The sequence below is a fragment of the Streptopelia decaocto genome (genome assembly GCF_964273445.1).
Source record: "Streptopelia decaocto genome assembly, chromosome: 8".
In the NCBI taxonomy this organism is placed as follows: domain Eukaryota; kingdom Metazoa; phylum Chordata; class Aves; order Columbiformes; family Columbidae; genus Streptopelia; species Streptopelia decaocto.
The window spans coordinates 13,783,496-13,805,060 of NC_138662.1; the positions used below are offsets into that span (position 1 = coordinate 13,783,496).

General features: G+C 36.9%; 1 protein-coding gene across 1 annotated transcript in view; it reads left to right on the top strand.

The window, feature by feature from the left end:
* SUCLG2 (succinate-CoA ligase GDP-forming subunit beta) overlaps positions 1-21,565 on the top strand; it is a 125,610-nt gene that overhangs the window by 24,964 nt on the left and 79,081 nt on the right. The window contains exon 2 of the mRNA XM_082059731.1: positions 499-640. Coding sequence (XP_081915857.1) covers positions 499-640 — 142 coding nt within the window. The remainder of the gene's footprint in view (positions 1-498; positions 641-21,565) is intronic.

A 21,565-nucleotide genomic window follows, 5' to 3' on the forward strand; every position in this document is an offset into this window, starting at 1 on the left:
ACTCCATGTCAGTTGTTTTTCATCTCAGGTATGCTGTAAGAAATGCATAGAAATAGTAGAAAAAACTTGTATAGGGATGCATTATATAAAATTTAGTGTAAATAAGGATATTTAATATGAAACAATGAATTTGTTTTAAGGTAAAAGTCTGTTAATATTTTGATAGCACAGGATAACATAAAAAACTAAATAGATTTTAGAGTTCAAGCCAAGTTTGCCAATCTGCGTCGATATTAAATGCGAGACATTTTGTCTCGCCAAAATCACCCAGTGAGCCTTGTGTGGCTTTTAAAAAATATCTGTAGCTTTCAGTGTACTTTGGATGCACAAATGTTAAGAAAAGGCACTTAGGTAAATCAATACGTGTTTTACCTTTTCTCTAAAACACTGTTGTTTAACTGCTGGTTTGAGATAACCATAAGGCAGAAGAGCTCAGTTGGCTGTCTCATGAACTGTTCTTAATGAGCATTATGTTATTTTCCTCTCCCATTTTTCTAGGCTGTTCAATTAACCCCTAGACGATGGCTGAACCTGCAGGAGTACCAAAGCAAAAAAATAATGGCAGACCATGGGGTTACAGTTCAGAGGTTCTTCGTTGCTGATTCTGCAAATGATGCCCTGGAGGCTGCTCAGAGACTAAGTAAGTTGACTGATAATGGGAGGAATCTGCTTCACCAGATAGGAATCTGGAACATAAATTGCTTTCTAATAAGTTGTACACAATCTTCAAATCGATGCTTATTGAAAAGGTTTGATATATTATTGTCGTAGTTTAACCCCAGCTGACAACTAAGCACCACACAGCCGCTCGTGCACTGCTTTCCCCTGGGATAGGGCAGAGATTTGGAAGAGTAAAAGTGACAAAACTCATAGGTTGAGATAAAGACAGGTTAATAAGTAAAGCAAAAGCCGTGCATGCAAGCAAAGAAAAAACAAAGGATCCATTCACCACTTCCTATTGCAGGCAGGTGTTCAGCCATCTCTGGGAAAGCCGGGCTCCATCACCTGTAACGGTCACTGGGGAAGACATATGCCATCACTCCAAACATGTCTTCCCTTCCTCCTTCTTCCCCTGGTTTTATATGCTGAGCATGATGTCATATGGTGTGGAATATCCCTTTGATCAGCTGGGGTCATCTGTCCTGACTGTGTCCCCTCCCAGCCTTTTGAGCGCTCCCCACGTTCTACTAGTACTTGTAGTATCTCTGTCACTCAGGTTTATTTGCACAATTTTATATGGGCTGCTGTCTTCTGAATATACAACTGCACAAAGTAAAAAGTTACGAGCAAAACAAAAAAATTCAGCATATGGGGGCACAAAATATTCCAAAATAAAATAACCAACGGAGGCGGCTTTGGGATGTTTATGATAGACAGGCATTCTGCAGTAAAAGATGGTGAAAGGAGAGGCCAATCACCCCTGCCAAGTCCTGCTCAAAAATCTGGTGATTTAGGTACTGTACGCAACACTGCAGCTGTCCTTAACTTTCACTTCTGCAAACAAGAAAGGATGCTTGCCAACATATTTTTTAGATAAAAATAGAAGAAAATTATCAAAACTTTAAAGATTCTTTTTTTTTTCTTGTGTAAGGGAGTTCTTCCTGTAGACCTGTCATCATGAACACAAGAGAAACAATTATTTTCCTTGGTAGTCTTTCAGATAATATCACTCACGTGAGTCCGTGTGATAATGGGGTACAGATAAAGGGATAGAAATTCCTGACATGGAGTCTTTATGAAATCTGGTATTTGCAAATTAATTTCACAATTTCACTAAATCCTACGTGCTTGACGGAGCTGTCTGTACTGCTGCAGTGTCTCTGGTCACCAGCTTTGCTATTGTAGGATTTCCTATTGATGAAATGGAACCAGATGGGATTAGATCATTTTTGAGGCTGTCTTCACTTGTCAGGAAGGTGTTAATGCATGTGTTCTTGAATGGGTATGCCTTTATCCAGTATCAGCAGTTTTGTTAGAGTTTGCTCATTTCCTCTGTTGCTCTTTCTATTTTTATTAATATGTACACTGAATACACTGAATGTTAATTTTCTCAAAGACTTTCAAAACTTACCAACAGCACAAAAGACAGTCTACAAGGATTTTTTAAATGGAATTAAAGGATTGGGTTTTTTTCTTCTAAGATAAGAACGGCAGATGTGAAGAAAATTAAAATGCTATCAGTAATATTGACTTCAAAAGAAGTTGTACACAATAATGAATACAGAATTAGGCCCCAAGGAATTCATTGCCTTCTACATACTAAGCAATTTTCAGGTGTAACTCTTGTAGAGAAGGCAATATTTACAGAATACCAAGAAATGCAGTCACAAACAGTTTTGTGTTTCATGTTAAAATTCCAAGGTTTTCAAGAAGGGAAAGAAGAAAACATTGTGCTGTTTTGCTACAACACTGTGGCATTGCTTGATCTGCCATCTGAAGAAACATAACCTGTAAACAAGTTCTTATAGTGCTGGTGCAGCTATTTAACAGAACAAAGTAAAATATTTGGGAGCTGAGTTTTTATCTGAAATGTAAGATCATCTGACTGTTTCTACATTAACTCACTAATCTTCTGATCTGATTCTCACTTAATGCAGGGGTATATTAAGGGCTTGTTTAGCCAGAGAAGACATTTCCTTTCTTGCTATCCTTTTTCCTCATACTATAGTACTGATAAACAGAAAAAAAATCCTTATATATGCATAGATATACCCAGACTACTAGGGTTTGCACATTTTCATTGCTTGTGTTGGGCAGATGCACTGTGCATTGTTTCAAGGTCCGTAATTTTCTCTTGCTTTCTCCACTAGAGACCATTAAGTCTGCGTCAGCTCGTGCGCTGCTCTGGATGTTCTGCCTGATGGAGAAGTTCTTGAGGGAACCATCATTTTAAACTACTAGGTGGACAAAGCTGAAAGGGATTATAATTATGCTGGAGGGCGTTACTAAGTACTGGCAATTGGCTTTTTGAATCAGTAGAGAATTTATAGAGGTGGTTGAAAACGCTGACAATCCTGAGTGGATGCTGGAAGCTCGTCATGCCTTTCTGTTTCTGATTTTTAACAAAAGCAATACAGTGCTGTCTGTTGCGGCTTAGAGTGTTTCATTACATTTAGGAATCAGTCAGATGCAGTGTTCACACTCTATCACAGCGAAATGCAATTGAATGGAGTGCAAGGCTTTTATTCACTTTTCTTTTAAAAAAATGTATAACAAAATATAGTCTCTGCATATCCTATTTCTATTGCCTTATGCATGAGGGAACTCATAAAATTCAACTTCGGACTGAAGACATGCTTTTTATATCAGGCTGGAGAGGTAAACATGTATTTCATAAAGAAGAGAAGAGGTTTATTGAAGCCTGTTTCCATGAGGTCATTTACCTGTCACCTATTATTCACCGTTTTTTAGAATACTGAAAGAGTTCTCATTCATGTGATCACCAGTCTCCTTCAGCCTGTTGGTCCTTTTCCCTTGGCTATGTTTAATTTAGATGGAAGGCTGCGTTTTTAGATGCTGTTTTAGATCCCTTATCTGAAAGTTCATCTCTCCAATACAAGTGTGGAGAACCACATGAAAGCAGTTTGTGTTTAGAAGGGATCAAAAACAGATCCTTAGCTTTGTAATGCCCTTTTTGTACAAATTATGAAGAAATTGTTGGTGATAATCTGTCTGCATTTAATCTAAGCTTTTATGTTATAAAAAATGAAAAATTTCTTTGAACCTGACGTTTCAGAGGATATTAGAAATGTAAATTTAGGTTCTTTTTTGTCATATGAGGAAGAGCTTTTCTGTGAATGTCTTGTGCAGACCAGCCCTCTGTTGTTAAAGTTGTATTTAAGTAACTTAGTTTACTCCTCAGTCTTTGAGTTTGTTCGCTACTGAGCTGATCTTATTTTACTGTCAACATGTACTTTGCTTACATGATTAGATTCCCTTTCTTGTTCTTTACATAAGAATAGATAGGAGAGGAATTGCCTCCTTCAGCATTTCAGTGATTTCTGTATTTCTTTCCATTGTATAGTTCACTGTATAGTAATAATTTTTCACCTGTGTATAATGAGTTATTCTTAAAAAAAACCCTGTGTACTTAGTGGTTATAAGTAGTTGTTTTTCCAAGCTCCTTGGCTTATGCTTCTCTTCAAATGTTGAAAAAATCACGTGTTGCTGGAATAGTGTTCCATGGAGCTGTACGGAAAGTACTTGCTCGCTGTTAAGGAACAGCTCTTCCATAAGTCCTCTTATTTTCTCTGACAGCTTTTATTAAAGTTCCTTATACTTAAATTACGAGTTTCTGAAACTAGCCTTTCAGGCAAAATAATACTATAAGTTATTGACTAATACAATCCTATTCTCAAATGGGTAAGCATTTAGAAAACAGCCTTTTAAATTTAATAGATAAGTAGTGGTGGATGAGCTGCCTTTGGACCACATTGAGCATTACTGTGCGTGAGTATTTCTGTGTTTTGTTTACCAGGTCTTTTTGCCTTGCCCGAGTGGTGAAATCTAAGACTAGTGGGAGTCCCCATTTTTGTGCAACTTCTCAATAATAGGAAATACCAGTTAATATTCTGTTACTCCCAGTCTGCATAGGCACCTCTTAAATGCATCCATTTAAAAGCTCCACAAAATTTTCCCTTATCTGTGGTTTTAATCTCTTTCTGTCCCTTGTTCAATGTCCTGTTGTTTCTTAGTGCCCTTTCCTCACTTTATCCATTTTCTCTTCCCAATGCCATCTTCTGCTTTGAGTTCTCATTGAGAAAAGTGTCTTCCTTTTCTGTACTAAACAGTCAGTTCTATCCTATCCTACTTACAACAAATATTTAGCAGTTGTGTACTGCTAAAAGCCACTATATGTTTGTGTGCGTACTTTTTTATTTTGCTTGCTGAAGTGCTTTGCTTAGACAATGGTTAACTTGACATAATGATCATAGAAATTAATTGTGCTGTGTACGATCAGAAAAGAAATAATGATTGCTAACAGTTCAAATAATATTTTTTCTATATTTATCCATTTTGAAATGGTTTGATTTTTTGGAAAAAAAATTCCAAATTTAATTGCTGTGCCAACAGTCTTAAAAATCTCACTGGTATCTGAAAGTGATGAAAATAATAAACTAGACTAAAAGTTGTGAAGGCAGCACCTTGTTTGTTACAGATATCTCAAGTAATTTTTTTGTGGGAGGCTTAATAATCAATACACCAGTGATCCAATTTATTTACTCCATCTACTGGGTGAAAAAAAATCAGTCATGGAAAATCAGAGGAGTTAGGAAAGGCATTCAAGGGTTGTGTTCACAGAAACCTGCTTTACTAAAGATTTTGTTAGAAAGTCGTGGCAAATTTGCTGTGATATAGCTATAGTGCAAAGCTGGACTGCAGTACCCATTCAGGAGTAGCTCTTTTTATGGACATTCTTCATATGTTCTCAGATGGCTTTTAGGTGCTTTAACCTAACCTGCCTTGGAAGTGAAGCCACACAAAGACACAATTAAGGTGGAATTAGGGCTTCCCTTTGAGGATTTCATACACAATGGCTGTTGGCACTGCTGTGTTAGCAGCACCTTTCTCCCTGGACATAAGCCCTGAAACACTGCGGCTTTCTCCTCTTTGTGTTTTGTTTGGTTGGCTTTGAATCTTGTAATTCCTGCTTGTTCTCCCTCCCCCTTGCTCCCCTCCTTCCTCTGGGTTTCGTGCTAAGAAACATGATTTCACAGAGACAGCTGAGAAGTGGCAGAATTGTAAGCACAGCAGATTTGAGCAGAGTATTTACCCCTGGTAACCCCTGCAAGGGGTCTCTGGTGCAGCTTTACCGTGTGCCTCGTTCCTCCTCTTCAGCTTAGTGATGTTTTCCCACGTAAGTCCTTGGCACCTGTGTGAAAAATGGGCAGCTATCAATACATGCATTTGTTGGGAATGGCCACGTGTTGCATCCTGCATGCCAGAAAAACAGGCAGAAAAAACTTGTGGCTTCCTGTGATTTTGAGTTATTCTTTTTGAAACAAAATTAATAAAAGATTTTGTCAGAGGTTGCCACTGGGTATCGTGCTGCTTCAAGCTGAACCGCTCAGTTTCAAGTTAAATTACGAATTGTTGCTTTTTAAAATATTTGAAGTATGGAAATTCTTTGAAGGAGCCTCCATCTCATGAGAAACTACAGAAATAGTTAATTTCAAATGCATTGTTATGAAAAACAAATCTTTCTTATCTATTCCTTTTGTTAGAAAATTACATACTGAGTTGTGAGTCAGTAAATGCAAACTTGAGACTGCTCATAGTAGTTGGGTATTTTATAACCATTCTTCGTCACCAAATGTCTTCGTATTCAATAGATTTATAGTAATATGAGTAATGGCTAGGGGGCTAACAAATCAAAATCTCATTTCAGATGTTTGACACTAATGTTGTGCTGACTTATTGTTCTCCATGTTGGATTTCTGATCAAATTACCAAAAAAGCTACTTGGAAGGAGCAACACAAAGTAAAAAGTACTATAGAAATAGAGTAGTGAATTTTATATTTAATATGTGCCACAGAAAGCAGTCTCTTACAAATTTCAGTGTGTTAAATATATTAAGTGGATTTTTGTTTATAAAGGAAGGAGGTGACAGAAGCCATAGCTCTTGATTCAGGAATTTTAACAGGTGGTAAAAACCACAACATTTCAGAAGGAAGGTACAAGATGACTGCTACTATTTATTCCAGGCTTGTCACACCATATTTAATAGTTCTTCAAAGTAGTTTTGCAGCTGCAAAACAATAACCAGATGCGTAATTGAGAAGCAGCTGCATAAAATTTTCATTTTTTTATGCTTAAAATCAGAACCATTAGACAAGCTTTATGTATAAGTTATGAAACACTAAACAACATTGTTTTCTCTGCAGTATTAGCAGCTGTGTAAAGGGGAGAAATCACACCTACACTCTGTAGATGCCCATCTGCCTCTAAATATTTGGGGGCAAATTACTGAAACCAAATTTCTCTTATTTGTTGTTGTTTGGTTTTGGTTTTATTTGTTTCTTACTCGGGCTTGCATTGGAATGTATGTGACAAAGCATTTCTTTTGTTTTTAATTTATAAAACCTGCTTGTAAAAAATCCACCTATGACACTAAACAGTCTTTTTTTTTTTTTCTAATTACTTGTATTTGTACCTGCTGTTTGTAACTGTATACACAGGGTATCTCCTTTTGGGAATGTCCATTCCTGATGGAACATCTCATCTGTGCTGGGATTTTTCAGGACTCTGCCATCCCTGACTGCATTTGTTTTAAAGCAGAACTGAATCCAAACTTTTAATTTGATATAAACTGCAGCACTGCTGAAGGAAATGCCAGCTTCTTTTAACAGTCATTTAGTTATCACTTGTATTTTAACAAACTATATCAGACAAGGTATAAAATAATTGTTATTGTCCAGAAGCCATGTGTCACTTTTACTTTCTTGAGAACTCTTCTCTCATCTCCTGGGAAGCTTGATGTATTTATTAATTTAAAAGAAATCTGTGTGTCGATAGTAACTATATCTTAGCACGTTTTTGGTAACAAATACCGCAAATATTCTGGGTTTAACTTGTGATAGGAAAGATCAGATTCTCAGCTGGCAGTCTAGAGTTTTTCCTCCCTGGGCCTCATTACTCCAGCTGTGTTGGTGGTGTGATCTTTGGGGTGACTGTGATCAGAAGAATCGTGCTGCTTTTTTGTACTTGTTATAAACTCTCAGCAGGAGACATGTCTTAGGTATTAATTTTGAAATAGTGTTTATTAGTTGGGAACTTGAGATGACAAAGCTTCCGAGATTGATGGGTCTGTACTGTGTAGTGCTGCATCTTTTGCGTGATCAGTCTGTCAGTGTGTAATCCCTTGTATAAAGGTTTCCAAAAAGGTAATTGACACTTACGTCGGTAAAATGTGGGTTGTGTAGTTTTTATTTTAAGCTTTTTAATGGGATTACTAGTAGCCAAATCATGTTGAACTGAATTAATAGAAAATCTAAGAGCAGAGTGATGACAGTCTAGAGTCAAGGGTAGTTTATAATTAGCCACGTTCTGTAGGGTCTCTCAGACCTACGAGCAAAACTCTTTCATATAGTCAGTAGTTTGGTTTGAAAAGAAATATGTATATAAATATATAATCTGTTCACTCTTCTATGCTGTGGACATTTTTGTGCTTGAACGTGATTTTATTTGAGGCTGTGGTTTCGTCTGAAAAGGGGACAAATACGACATTAGCTCTGGTTATCGCCTCGTAACTCCTAGGTGTATGGAGAGACCTTCTGTTTTGTTAGTCAGGCCCCAGATTATTGCCACGATAAAAACCAGGGGGAACTGGGCCAAATTTAGAGAGAGGAAAACTTAGAAACTTTGCAGACAGTGAAGTTTTGAGTAGCGCTACGTTCCTTCAAAGTAATTGTTACGCTGAAAAAACAGCTTTCGCTCAAATGTTTTTATTTGACTGAATTCTGAACTATTGCTCTATCTTTCACCATTTCTTTTGTTGAGTGTTTAAGATAAGAGTTGTGGTTATTGCCCTACTTTGATACTGTTGTAATTTCCCTGATCTCCAGTAGTGTCCCCCAGGTGACGCAGAGTGTATCAGGAAGGTACTATGCTTAGATAACCACTTTCTGTATATAATTCAATTGAGGAAGTTGACTTTTTTTTTTAATCTGTCAGTTGTTCCTTTTAAATTTGTTATACCTCTTGTCTTTATGGAATAGACGATGGTTTAGGATGGACTGTGATTGATGTGTAAGGATATTAGCTTGTACATTTGCTATAAAAGCACATGGTTTTGAACCAAGTCAGAAATCTCTCACCACTGGCCTTTCAACTCGTACAAAGCTGGGAGAACACATGGATGCAGCCTCTGGACTGAGATTCCCTTCTCCTCTTCTCCTCCCTCAGCCTCCTCCAGTCTATGAAGTAATCTTAACTGGTATTTTGCAAAGGTTACTATGAATTGCAAGGACTTGTTTTATCTTTGAAGATGGGAGCAATTTACAAGCTGGTACTCTGAATACATCAGCAGTTGAGAAGTATGATCATAAGAGTCTGTGATTATTGGGTTTTTTTGGTAGATTATCTCTACCTAAAATGGTAGAGCAGTTTTTGAAGCTGAGGATGATCTGACATTTCGTTAATCTGCTACTTCATATTTGAGAAAGTGCTGTGAATTTAAAATGTGTTTATCTACATTTCTTCAAATATTTGCAGTTTAAGAAAAGTAAAATATTTCAACACACTTATGAATATGAAATGTGTCTTTGTAACCCTGCTGGATTCAATTGGGAGATATTATCTGACTTCCTGTATCACAGTATATTTTAAATGAGGCTTTAACCCTTGAGAATGTCATCACAAAAATCATTTAATGAGAATTATGTTCAGGTTAGTTCCAGAAGTTAGCTATGCTCTTATTTTAAATGTTTTTTGCTTTGTTAAGAGAAATCTCAAGTTGATAATTTTACCTACATGTGGTATACTCTGCCCTGTCCTATTGTTAAATTCAGCTGTTGTTTCTTGCATCTTTTTGAGGGAGAACATTTTTCTTGCACCTCCCCTGGGCTTAGTTGGACTGCTCACCTGAGTAAGATAAATAAGGCCAAACTTCGGGCTATAAATCTTAAATATATTTATTGTTCTAAATGCTTAAGAACAGCCTCAGGATTTTTACGTGAAGAGGAAAGAAAGGCCTCAGGATTTTTACGTGAAGAGGAAAGAAAGGCAGTCACTGGGAAGATTCACCTTTACTGCACGGTGCTTCCCTCTACTCCCTGCCAAGTCTAATCCCTCTATTCCTTCAGTTATTCATCTGTGTGTTTTACTAGTAGCTTTCCTAATCTTATCGTGAGTATTGTGCTCCACGGAAGATTATCATGGTAATAATCCTAATCCTGTGTCTGCATGTCCGACACCTCTTGTTTTTGTCACCTCAGGTAAATCTTTTACACAGGTCTTTGTTTCACCTAATTAAATGTTCAGTGTGGTTGATTTTCTATTGGCCTTTCCACATCTTACTTTCAATATAATAAAGGTTTTGTTTTGGATATGTTGGTATAAAAACGGAACAAGAGGGACTGCGAATTTACTGTCTAGATTACTGCAAAATTAACTATCTTAGAAAAAACCTATCCTTGTAAAAAAATTATCCCCCTATAAATACAGCCTTATATCTCATGCCACAAAGTGATCTGCCATTTAAAAATGGTGATTAACATGTGCTATAAATAGCTTGCTTTTTATATTTTGAATGACATTCCTGTTTGAAGTGCCTATGTAGATAGTATTGAGTTAGTTATTTCTTTGATGCATAAGAAGCCAACTTAGATGCTTAAAGATGCTTTCCTACTGAAAAGTTATTTTACAAATTTAAGATGAAAAAAATTTCATGTATTTTCATATTTCACATTGTCAGTTTCCAAAATGAAATGTCAGTTTCTGTGTCTCGAGTTTATTCAGCTTTGTGTTCGTTTTTATGATTTTAGTGTTACGGATTCTGATTTATGGCTATTTTTTGCATTGAGTTTTTTGACATTTAGTATCTTGTAAACAGTGGTATGTACACACTTCCATAGACTGTACTAAGCATTCCTTCAGAAATGTCTAGGCTGATGACAGAACAAAATAAACCAGTAAACTTAAACACTAGGATGAGATTTTTTTAAGGCCTGAGGTTTATATGTAATTTAACAGGGACTGCATATCACTGTTGTTATCTATATGATGCGATACTTGTCAATTGTGCAGAAAGGAATGCAATCAGTGCACTTAACAGCAGGTAGGGTAAAGTTTATGTGTTCTCTTGTATCTCTAAGAATTGTTTTAGCTATGTGATCGCTCTTCTTTTGCATCTTATTAGGTAAATTATACATCAAGAGACTTTCTGGGAGTTAACTGTGACCGTTATTTAGATGTAATTTATACAGCCTCAAATATAAGCTCAGAACTTGACCTGAAAGTGAGCAGGTTGGTGTAACAGAGATAGCAGAAGCATGAACAAAACATCACACAAAAATTTTGCCTTTTAAAGAAAAACTGCTCTATTCTATACCTGACACTTCAGTAAAATCTGGAAACATTTTCTGCAGAGTAAAGTGATAATTTACTGTAGCATTCTTTTCAGCAGTTACTTCTTCTATTGTAAACCAGACAGACACAATTAAGTGACTGTGAGCAGGAGCTCGAAGTGGGTTTTCTGATATGGTAAAGCACCTTGCTGACCTTAACTTACAAAATATTAACCAGCTCTTAACCATTGTCAGGATGTCAGAGAGAGCACCATTGGGATGGTGCTCAGGTCACATATTTGTCATTTGAATAACAGACAGGCTGAACCTACAAGCTCCCAGCTGGACCATGGTTATAAAGCCGGTGTACAGATGTGGTCATCTGCTGCTGACAAGTTTGTGACACGACTCTGATCCACAGTCTTACTCATCTGAAGCTGAGAAGTTGCTGAATAGCACTGTGCATAAAGAATGGGAACATTTGAGATGTGCTTGCTCACCTGTTATGTCAGTCCCTTTATAGGTTCAACATGACTTCAAAACACTTAAATCAGCGGCATGTTCTCTTTCTTTGCAAACATAGTCGCTGCTTATTCCAGTAAGTGTATGTGGTGCTGTCTATATCTTTCAACCAACTAAAAAGCACCTTATTAGACACCAGATTTTGGTTGTCTTATGTATCCTTCCTCCTCTCTGCAAGTTCTAAAAAGGTAATCATATATCTTAAAGAGGATCTCAAGGAATTGTATTCCTTGGATTTAATTAGAGGTTGGCCCCACTACAGACTGTTCAGTCATAGTTATGTAGAATTTGCTGAGTACACGTATGGGGTGATGAGAGACAGAGCACAGGCTTGATGCTGGAGATCCCACAGCACTGAATAACTCACTGATGGCCAGGTAAAGAAATTCAGACCATGAACAAGATAAAACAGTCCTAGCATTAACAAGGAGAACAAAGGACTGGTATCGAAAATTTGTAAAAGGCAAAGTATATAGTCAGTACAGGTGACCATGAACCAGTGAGAAAAAGAGCAAATTTAAAATTGTGTGGATCTTAGATTAAGGAAGAAGAAACCATAAAAGTGAAAATCATATTCCTCCCAACAAAGGACTCCAGATGGTGATGACTTGCTCTAACAGCCATAGACCAGAGTGAAGCTGTGAGCCTGAGGACCTAGAAGAGCACTGGAAGGATGAGCATAACTCCAGGAAAAGAGGTAGAAATGACAAAATAGTTGTTTGACAATTTTAACTGCATTATTATTGAAACTGTTTCAGATAACAGGTATTCTTTCTTCTTCTACAATAAGTAAATCTGGACTAAAAATTATTTTTTATTGGATTGTTAAGATTATGGTTATTTTTGCGATATATTCTTGGCTTTATATTTATCTAAGTATGTGAGCTGTGTTTTCTGTTTGCCTATAAGCAAGATTTTGACTGTTCCATTGCTAGTAGCACAGGTTTGTGCAGACACCTAACAAGTGCGACTGCTGCTTCCCTGAAGCTCGGTTTCTGTAACTCTAGAAGGTTCGTGAGGTCTGTGTGTTTCTCTGCAGAAGGCCAATATTTGGGATATTTAAATACATCTCCCTCTTTTTTGTTACGAAACCATAGTCAGTACACTGAGCGCGTTCACCGCTTGAAAATTTTTTTTTACAAGAACAAAAAGACAGTTTCTTCTGTATGTAAAGAAAGAAATAGGCTTATGTGTGGGAGTGAAGGATCTTAAATAAAACATTGTCCTTTTTCTACTTTAGTTCAGTTGGGAAAATCAATTTTTGGTTCTTCAGCTGCAAAGAAAGATCAAAAGGAAAAACTGACAATCTAAACAAAGGGCAAGGTGATGTGGGCAGCTTGCACTCCTGCTCCCTGGTGTGCTTCATACAGGCGCTTTTCCAAGCAGAATACATTTACAGAAGAATCAAGGTTTTGGTTGGGGTTTTGTGCTTTCCCCCTCCTCCCCCCTCCACCTCAGCCCCATCAATGAAGTTGGGAGTATATGACCTTCATATAAAAGTCAAAATACTAATTTATATTAATTTTGTGGGGTTGTTTGGTGCTAATATAGGCAACAGTTCTATAGATGACTCAGGTTCCTCATTGCAGAATACTTACATTTCAAAGAATTGTCATTGGTTTTACTTCTCTAGAACTGGCCAAAGCTATCAGGTGTTTTTAAAGCACATTGTGTAATGCAGGAGAAAAAAACATTCAGTTCCATGTACAGTTAGAGTACTTTTATTCTTGCTTAAGTGCCTTGCAGGATACATATTTGAATCTTCATATAAAAACTAATTTCAGTCGCTGTAGAGGGAAACTTTATGGAGATTGGCTTTTCTGCTTTGTATTGAATCATATTTTTACCTTTAATAAATAAAATGTGATTTATTCTTATAGTCTCATATTTACAAGAGGAGGAGATTAAAGTGTCAGCAGGAAAAACAGAAGGTAGGAGTGTGAAAACTTTCTTTAAATCACACAAACAAAAAAACACCCCAAACTGAAAAACAACTTGGAAGACATTTTACAAAGCAAATTAATTATCTTCTGCATAAATGTAAAAAGTTGAAAGTAATTACTAAAGTGTTTGACTTTAATGTATTTTCCACTTTTTGGAGACAATTATTGTGTAGGCTTCACTTTTGGCGACATAATAAATGTTAATTACATGGATATTATAAGAAATAAACAGGTCGATTCTGACTTAAGGTGCATCTTTGCAGGAAAATATTTTTGTATGTAAGTTTTGTATCTATGTTTGGGTCTTTACCCATGCGTTTTCTTTTGGGACTCTGTACTTTGGCGTGTCTTGGCATGGTAGAGATGCAAATAACTATCTACAAAATGCTCGTTTCAAATACAGATGGTCTGAAGTTTCAAAAACAGCAATTGTAGCTGGCAAATCTGGGATATTTTGGAGAGTCTGGTGTTTTCGGGGAAGAGTACTCTGCACTGTAGCTTTTGAAAAACAGAACTTTTGGAAAAGGCTTCCGAATGATTGTCACAAATGATGAGTGATTGATAAAGTTCAGGCCTGTGATTTTTGATGGAGACTTCCTTGAGCACTGAGAAGTTCCAAGACCACCTCCTTCACTTCAAGTGTGTCCAATGAAAGCTTTGAAAGCAAATCCACTGATCTGTGTAATAGCTTCGCAAGGCAGATGTCAATATTATATAAGCAACAAAATTCTTTCTGTGTGTTTGATCTACATAGATTTTGAGCCACTTCATACGACTTGTTGCTTGTTCATTGTGGAGTCAAATCGTAACGTCTGGTGACAAATAATGTTCTGAATTGAGTGATAAGAAGCCACATAGAAAAAAGACAGTAGGAGTAATGAAATGCACCTGGTTTTCTTACAGTGCTGATTTGCAGGTTTTTTCTTTCTTTGTCTGTTGGCTTAATTAATTAACAGGATTGTTCCTGGGAGATGTTGACAGAAAACTGCCAACTCTGCCCACTCAGTCTGCAATGTCATGGAAGTGGTTTTGTGATACTTTATCCCTTCACTTCTTGGACAGGAAAGCAGAAGTTTGCTGTAGGTGTCTGCTGAATATAATCTACTGTTAATTTTAAATTTTACTTGTTGTTCTGTTTCTTCTATTAGGCTGGGACAGTTGAGAGCTTTATGAAACTTTATTGCCTGTAGCACACATGACTAATGTGGGTGGCCAAGGTCAGAGCCTCAGATGTCTTGTTCTCTCTATCAACACCTTTTCTGCAGCGCTGGCTGAAGCTTTTCTCTGGAGCTGTGTTGTGCAGAGCTATGAAACAACCCACTCCTGGGGGAAATTACTTTATTTCACAAGATGGTTCAGGTTCATCACTGATATTCTTCTCCTGCTGCCAGGTCCCTCGTCCCTCTGCAGTTTTCCTGGGTTACAAGCACACTGACAGTGCTTTGCCCTGGGGATGGTGGACCTTTATGCTTTGTTCTGTCTTTGGCTTTGGCCTTTTGGGATACCACACGCGCTGCCTTGAAGGATGGAACATTTCATTTTACACAGGTTGTTGTTCATTGACATATATTAGGGTTTTGTTTAAATCTCTTTGCCTTCTAACTATGTTCCCTGTGTTGAAAATCCAGGAAATTGTTGATATTTCAATTTTGCTGCAGGCTGCGAGTAGGACCTAACCTCAATTTCCTTGCCACTAATTAAACATTCCTGTAGCAAATGCAAACTTGGTTCTGCGAAAGTAAGCTGAGCTAACATCAGAAAAGCAATTTTATATTAGTCCATTGAAAGAAAAGACGTGATTGTAGATGTTCAGTTTCAGATCAGCGGTAATAAAGTAAAAGAAAATTATTGTGTATGTTATCTGATTTCATTTCTCATGTATCCAATATATTTGGCTTTAAAACTGTAGTCCAGAGGCTGTGCATCCGATTTACTTTGAAGAAAAATCTGTTGATATCAGAACAGCTACGTTTGTGATGAGTTTGAAAAAGTGTTCCCTCATGAGACAATAGGAAGTTTTGTATCCAAAGAAGTAAAAAATAGATTGTGCTAAAAAAGAAAATGCAGAAAAAGAGAATAAGGAACGGTTTAGATTCATGCAGGTTTGTTTCGAACACATGCTGGAGATAATGTTTCTTGGGGGAAAAAAATTGTAAAACAATGAGTATGGTTGATAATTACTTGTATATCCTTAATTTAAATGAAATCAGTGATTGCTCTTAGAAATGTCACTTTGGGATAAATGACTGTACTCCAAGACATACAATTTTAGAAGCAGTGCTTTTGCAGTAATTTAGCAGGTAAAATGCTATTTTTCAGTATTTGTTGAAAGTTAACTAATTGATGAGGTTTATACTGCCACTAGTATACAAAGAGTAAACTTTATCCTCCTTTTAGTTAACATTTGTGGTTTTTAAGGTATAACCATTTTTTACTTTTACTGTGGAACTGTTAAATATCAACCACTGGGATTGTATTACTCTTTTATGCTCGGGACTGTATTAACAACCAAAAAGCGTTACTGATTCTGGCTTTACACTGTAATCAGACAACACAGAGTTTGAATTCTTTTCCCTCTGTCCCCGGCCAGATATCTCATTACAGGACGATCTTATGAGAAAAGTGCAAAGGTGTATATCCAGGGTGAATCAGATCACAAATTCTTAAAATGACCTCGTAGGATTCATACTTTCCTGTGGTTTTATTGTGTAGGTAAAACTTGAAATATGAAACACAATTCTTTTTCTTTGTATTAGCCTTAATCAGCTAATTAGTTACAGACCTCTTAAGAAAAGATCTTCAGGAAATACTTAAATCTATGCCTTGTTAATTGCTGAAAATGTATACTTATGTGGGGCTACTTAGACAATTGTCTTCCTTCAGCAATTCTGAAAGGGAAAATGGCCAAATGTTTACAACTTTCTTTGAGATAGAGTATCCCATCCCACTAAATGGTTGGAGCTCTTTTCTTACGAGGAATCATCTGTGGAGAGCTGTTTTGCTCCCAGATGGCTGCTAGATATTTTCTCCTATTGTGTGTCTGTCATGTCCCAGCTTGGATTGAATCATGTAGACCATGTTGCAGATTCTTGAAAATTTAAAGCAAATACCAGCATGAAATGCAAGCAGTGGACTGTGTGAGTTGACTCACCCCCCTAATGCAAGTATACCCTTCAGTTACACCGATACATCTGTATCTGTCTTTCCAGAAGAAAGATCTAAGTCCCAGGACTCATTTTCCTGTGTTTACAGCAATGGACCTACAAGATTAGCGATTTAAACCAGATTGCCTTTAATACAGAATTTCAGATACTTCGAGTAACAGGAAGATACGCACATTGTTCAATAAGAAGGAAGGTTGTTATGACAGAAACACCCCATTTCTTACACTGTGCCATACTGTCTAGATGTTTATGGATTTGACATTGCCTCTTCATGGCTGAGCAGTAAGATGCGGCAGTAACTGTGTCTGTTTGGCTTGGTGTTAGACCTACTGACCTGTAATATGTTGTGGAAGTGTAGATTTTGGGAAGAGATCATTACGCTGGGAAGCAATGTTGTTGAGCATTCTGTTATCTTTTAATAAGTAAATTTATAAGGTGTATATGTGTGTTTATAAACACACACACACACACACACATATATATATATATATATATAAAATTTTGTAATATGTACCTTAGTAGTCAGACCTGTGAAGTTCTTGGGTATGTATCCTTCTTGCTAAGTGCTTTTAAGGTTGTTGACACTAACTGAGATTACAGCCCTGACACTAGTTGAGTATTTCTGTGTTTATGTTTGCAAACAGCTTTCAAACGGAGCTTTTTAAAAAACAAACAAAGGAAACCAACTAAACAAACAAAAAACACTCACAAAAGCTATCAATTTCCCCCCTTCTTTTGTCCCTTCACTCATCTTAATTTGTATATTCTGTAATTTAAAGCATGCATATTCTGTTTTAAGTTTTTAGATTAATGAAATCATTATGCTGGTGGATTTGCATATATGTGCATATATAGAAGAAATACATAGATGTTAGAGAGAAAAAATATTCCTGTGAATATGAATTCGAAAGGATGTTAGATTTTCTTGTCTTTGGCTTATCTTCAGTATAGCCTCAAAATGTCTTCCCACAAAAGAGGAATTTGACAGAATAACACTCTTGAGAATTGACAGAGATCATAGTAATATGCTATTTTTGAATGCAAAAAATCTGCAGATTTAAAGATAGGTATATTTTGAAAGGGATACAGTTCCCATGACTGTAAAGTAGTCCATTGATGCCCAAGTTTATAATATATTTTAGTCCTAATGCTTTTTGTTTGGCAAAATTTCTTGTTAATATCATCCCCAGGCAATGTGCAGATGATAAGAATAATTTATATTATGAGTGAATGTGTTGACATGTGACTGTACTAGAGGTGAATATCACTTTCCAGGTACCCAAGGCCAGCACGTGCTTGGCACGTCTGGATCTTTGTGCCAGACAATAGAGTATCTCTCCCCATAAGTTTCACTTCCAGCAGTACCCAGTAGTAAAAGCAGTTATCCAAGGTGCTTCTAAGGAAACTTCTGTTACGTATGTTTTATTCCAAAATAGTCCGATGAGGCAGGTAGCCTTGTTATTTCCGTTTTACATTAGGAGACGTTAAGAGTTTCTCTAATTCAAGTGCTCTCCGATCGAATTGCTATGCAGTCAGCACATACCCAAGGCATGAGCAAGGGCAGGAAAGAAGAAGCTGGCTGGGAAGGGATCACGTAGACCAGTGGCTTAAGTTTCACTTACTTGGCATAGAGTAGTTTCTCTATTGCAATTGCATGCCTGTGTCGGATAGTGTGAATTCCTACCCACTGAAAAATGACAAAGTCCTATAGTGAGTTGCTGGGCTCCCAGTCCCGTCTCTGACACGCGGTTTCTCTGACTGGCAGAGTCGTGCAGATACTTGTGGCTGCGTAGGAAGAAAACTGTTAACAAATCTGTGCAGTAGGTAAAGGTGAAGAATATCAGAATAATGACACAACTTGTGCTACATGCATCTTCATACAAGCTGTTATTATGAAGTTCCAGTTTCAGAAGAAGGATCTTATTTATGATCCTTGAGACATACGCTGTGATTAATTGTAACATCCAGGGTCTAGCATGGACCAGAAATGTGTGAATGGGGAAAAGGCTGAGGAACTGTTTGGAACTTCCTGGACATGTGCAGACATTCCAAAGATTAATTTCCTTCGTGTCATTGCAACCATATGTATTTTTATGGGGTTTTTTTTTAGTGTTTAAAGATTAGAAAATAACTTTTAATTGTTATTTATGAAGCACCATATGGCTCTCTCTAATTTTGGCTTCTTATGGAAGGAGGAAAATGAAATTAATTGGAAATCACACTCAGAAATCTATTACTAAGTTAATAGAGGTAACAGCTTTCCAGTGCCCTCATACAGAGTATTTTTAGAAGTGTATAGTAACAAGCAACTCCTTATAAACCCATAAAGAAAACCAAGGGGCAGAGAGGCCGAGTCAAGAAGAGAAGCTGCAAACATTGGTTCAGTGCATCGTCACAAATAGCGGTTCAGCTAATACGCTGCTCGTTAAAATTAAGGATGCAACGTGTATTTTGACACCTACTTTATATTGTGATCTAAATCATTAATACTTTTTTCTTGGTTCGTGAATTAAAGGCTTGTCTGAGGGGATGAAAGGCTTTTGTCCCATTTTTTGCTTTCATCTTCCTTCATAATGCTTAAGCAAGTAGAAGCTGGTTTGGTTTACCCAACGAAGTTGATGCTATATTGTGTCTCTTGTGGCCCGTGTTCAATGAGTAGCAGTAAAAAGTTAAACCTTGAGGTTTTTTCTCTCTTGACCTCTCCTAATATGCAGTGAGTCTTCAGAGCTGAGTCTGTAAAGTTTGCATTATCTTCCTTCCACCAAACAATCAAAATTGAAGACTTTTAATACAAGGGTGTTAAGAAATCGCCAAGATGAAAGACTGTCAAAATTACCAAGCTATGAAAAGCACAATGGTACTTTTTTTCCTTATCTGGAACATTCTCTAAATTGCCTTTCTCTAGTGTTTTTGAAAGTGTCTGCAGATGGTGTGATATTAAAGAAAATATCGCAGAACAAAAAAGAAATCTAGAAAAAAAATATCTAAAGGAAGTTGTTTTTCTTAAAAAGCTAATTAGCATTGGCAGGGATGTTTTCTGAATGGTTTTGTGTTGAAAGTCTTGGCTTACCGTGTGCATGTAAAGGAATTGTATAGGTTGGTTAACTTTCTGGGGCTGCAGAAAGAACATCATCCAGGTAATAAAGATTTGACGCTTGATCTTCTAAACATTTTTTTTTTTTGGCTTTGAATCTAAATTCCCCAGTGTATCATTGATCAGTGAGATATTCTTTTTATGAAACAATTAAGTCTGAAAAAAATGAATTAAATATTAACAGACTCTTATAATGGGTCTCTGCTTAACCTTTTTTAATATTAGATTATTTTGGCAATTGCTTCTATTTCACATGTGATGAATAAACAAAAATCTGAGAGGGATGATAGTATATCCTCTCTCTGTTAGTTGTGCTTAGTATATTACTGGTATTATCTGACATTAAGTTATAAACAGTCGTGCTTACCACAGATGAAACTTCATCTGCCTACAGTAGTTAATATTTACTGGTTGCCAGGGGGCTAAATTATTTCCTTCTTTTTTACTGGTTAATGCAGTAGGGTTTTATATGAAGTGAAAACTAATACCAGTAATCCTTACAAGGATTTTAAGCAAACTATGCAGGAAAATATATTCAGAAATAAATATTATTATGGCTGCAGTGTTTCTGTGTTTTAAGGAGATACTTTTGTATTCCCTTGTCTCATGTCATCTCTAAAGCTTTATGTGGTGAGCTTTCTCGTGTCTGTTTCAAACTTGGATAACTCTGTTTCCTAGAATTGGAGTTCTGGAAATAAATGAGCTTTTGCCCACAAGTCTCCAATTAGTTGACCTCCGGTTGACAGGAGTGAAACATCAGAACCAGTTCAGATAGTTTTCTTCTTGGATTTTCTTTTCACTCTGGGTGAAAGTCATTGCTACTCCAGATGGCCAGAGTCATAGCTGTTCATCACTTAAGTCCTACTTATATCTGCAGAAGAACTTAAATGTTACATAGCCTTGTGCAAGCCCGCTGCCCGGCATCTCTGTTACTAGATTTAACTTTTCTTTCTGGATTTTACACCTGTTATCAGATGTCTGTTAAGAAGCCATGCTGGAAAAAGGTAATTTCTTTAAAATGAGGTAGGGTTTATTTTCATTGTGGAGTCTGATGTTCTCTTCTTCAAACAGAAAATACCTCAGTAAATGAGAGTGGTAATTTTGAGTGGTAAATACTATGGTCTTAAATATCCTCTTTTAAGTATGTAATTCATCTCCATAAGTGGTTCTTTTTAATGTGCAGTAGGAAGGCGGTGCTGGGGTTTTTTGTTGGTGGTCATTGGTGGGGGTTGGTTTGTTTGCTTGTTTGTTTGGGGGGTTGGAGATTTTGGGTTGTTTTTGGCAGGGATTGGGGGATAGCAAGTCAGTGTCAAGGGCATATGTAGAAGAGCAGCTCCAAAGTAATCCTTTCCAGCCTTCTGTTGTTAGCACTACTAAGGCAGACATAGATTCTTCTATGTGATCATTTTCCCATCCAGATGTTTCCCAGATAATGACCAGTTTAGCATGATTTTCTTCAGAGGCTCAATAAATTATTCGGCAATACAGTGAAACCTTTGTACTTAATTCCGCCACGTAAGCTGGATAATGAATCGGACTACTGGAGGACTTTGGCTGCTACTGGACTTGATTCAGATCAAAACAGCTGCCAGATTGCCTGTTCTTTTGTGTGTTTCTAATTTTAATGTGGATTAATTTTATTTATGGTCTGAATAGCAAAATCTGTGGTATTGAATGCAGCCCTACACAATTAAACAAAAACTGGGATATAAGGCTAAGAGGTAGAGCAGAACTGTTTAATAGTAACTGTCTCTGAGAAGGAAGCGTTAATTTTGCTAAAAATGGAAATTTTCAGATCAGAGCTGTTCAGTATTTTCATTGCTTTGGGTAAAAAT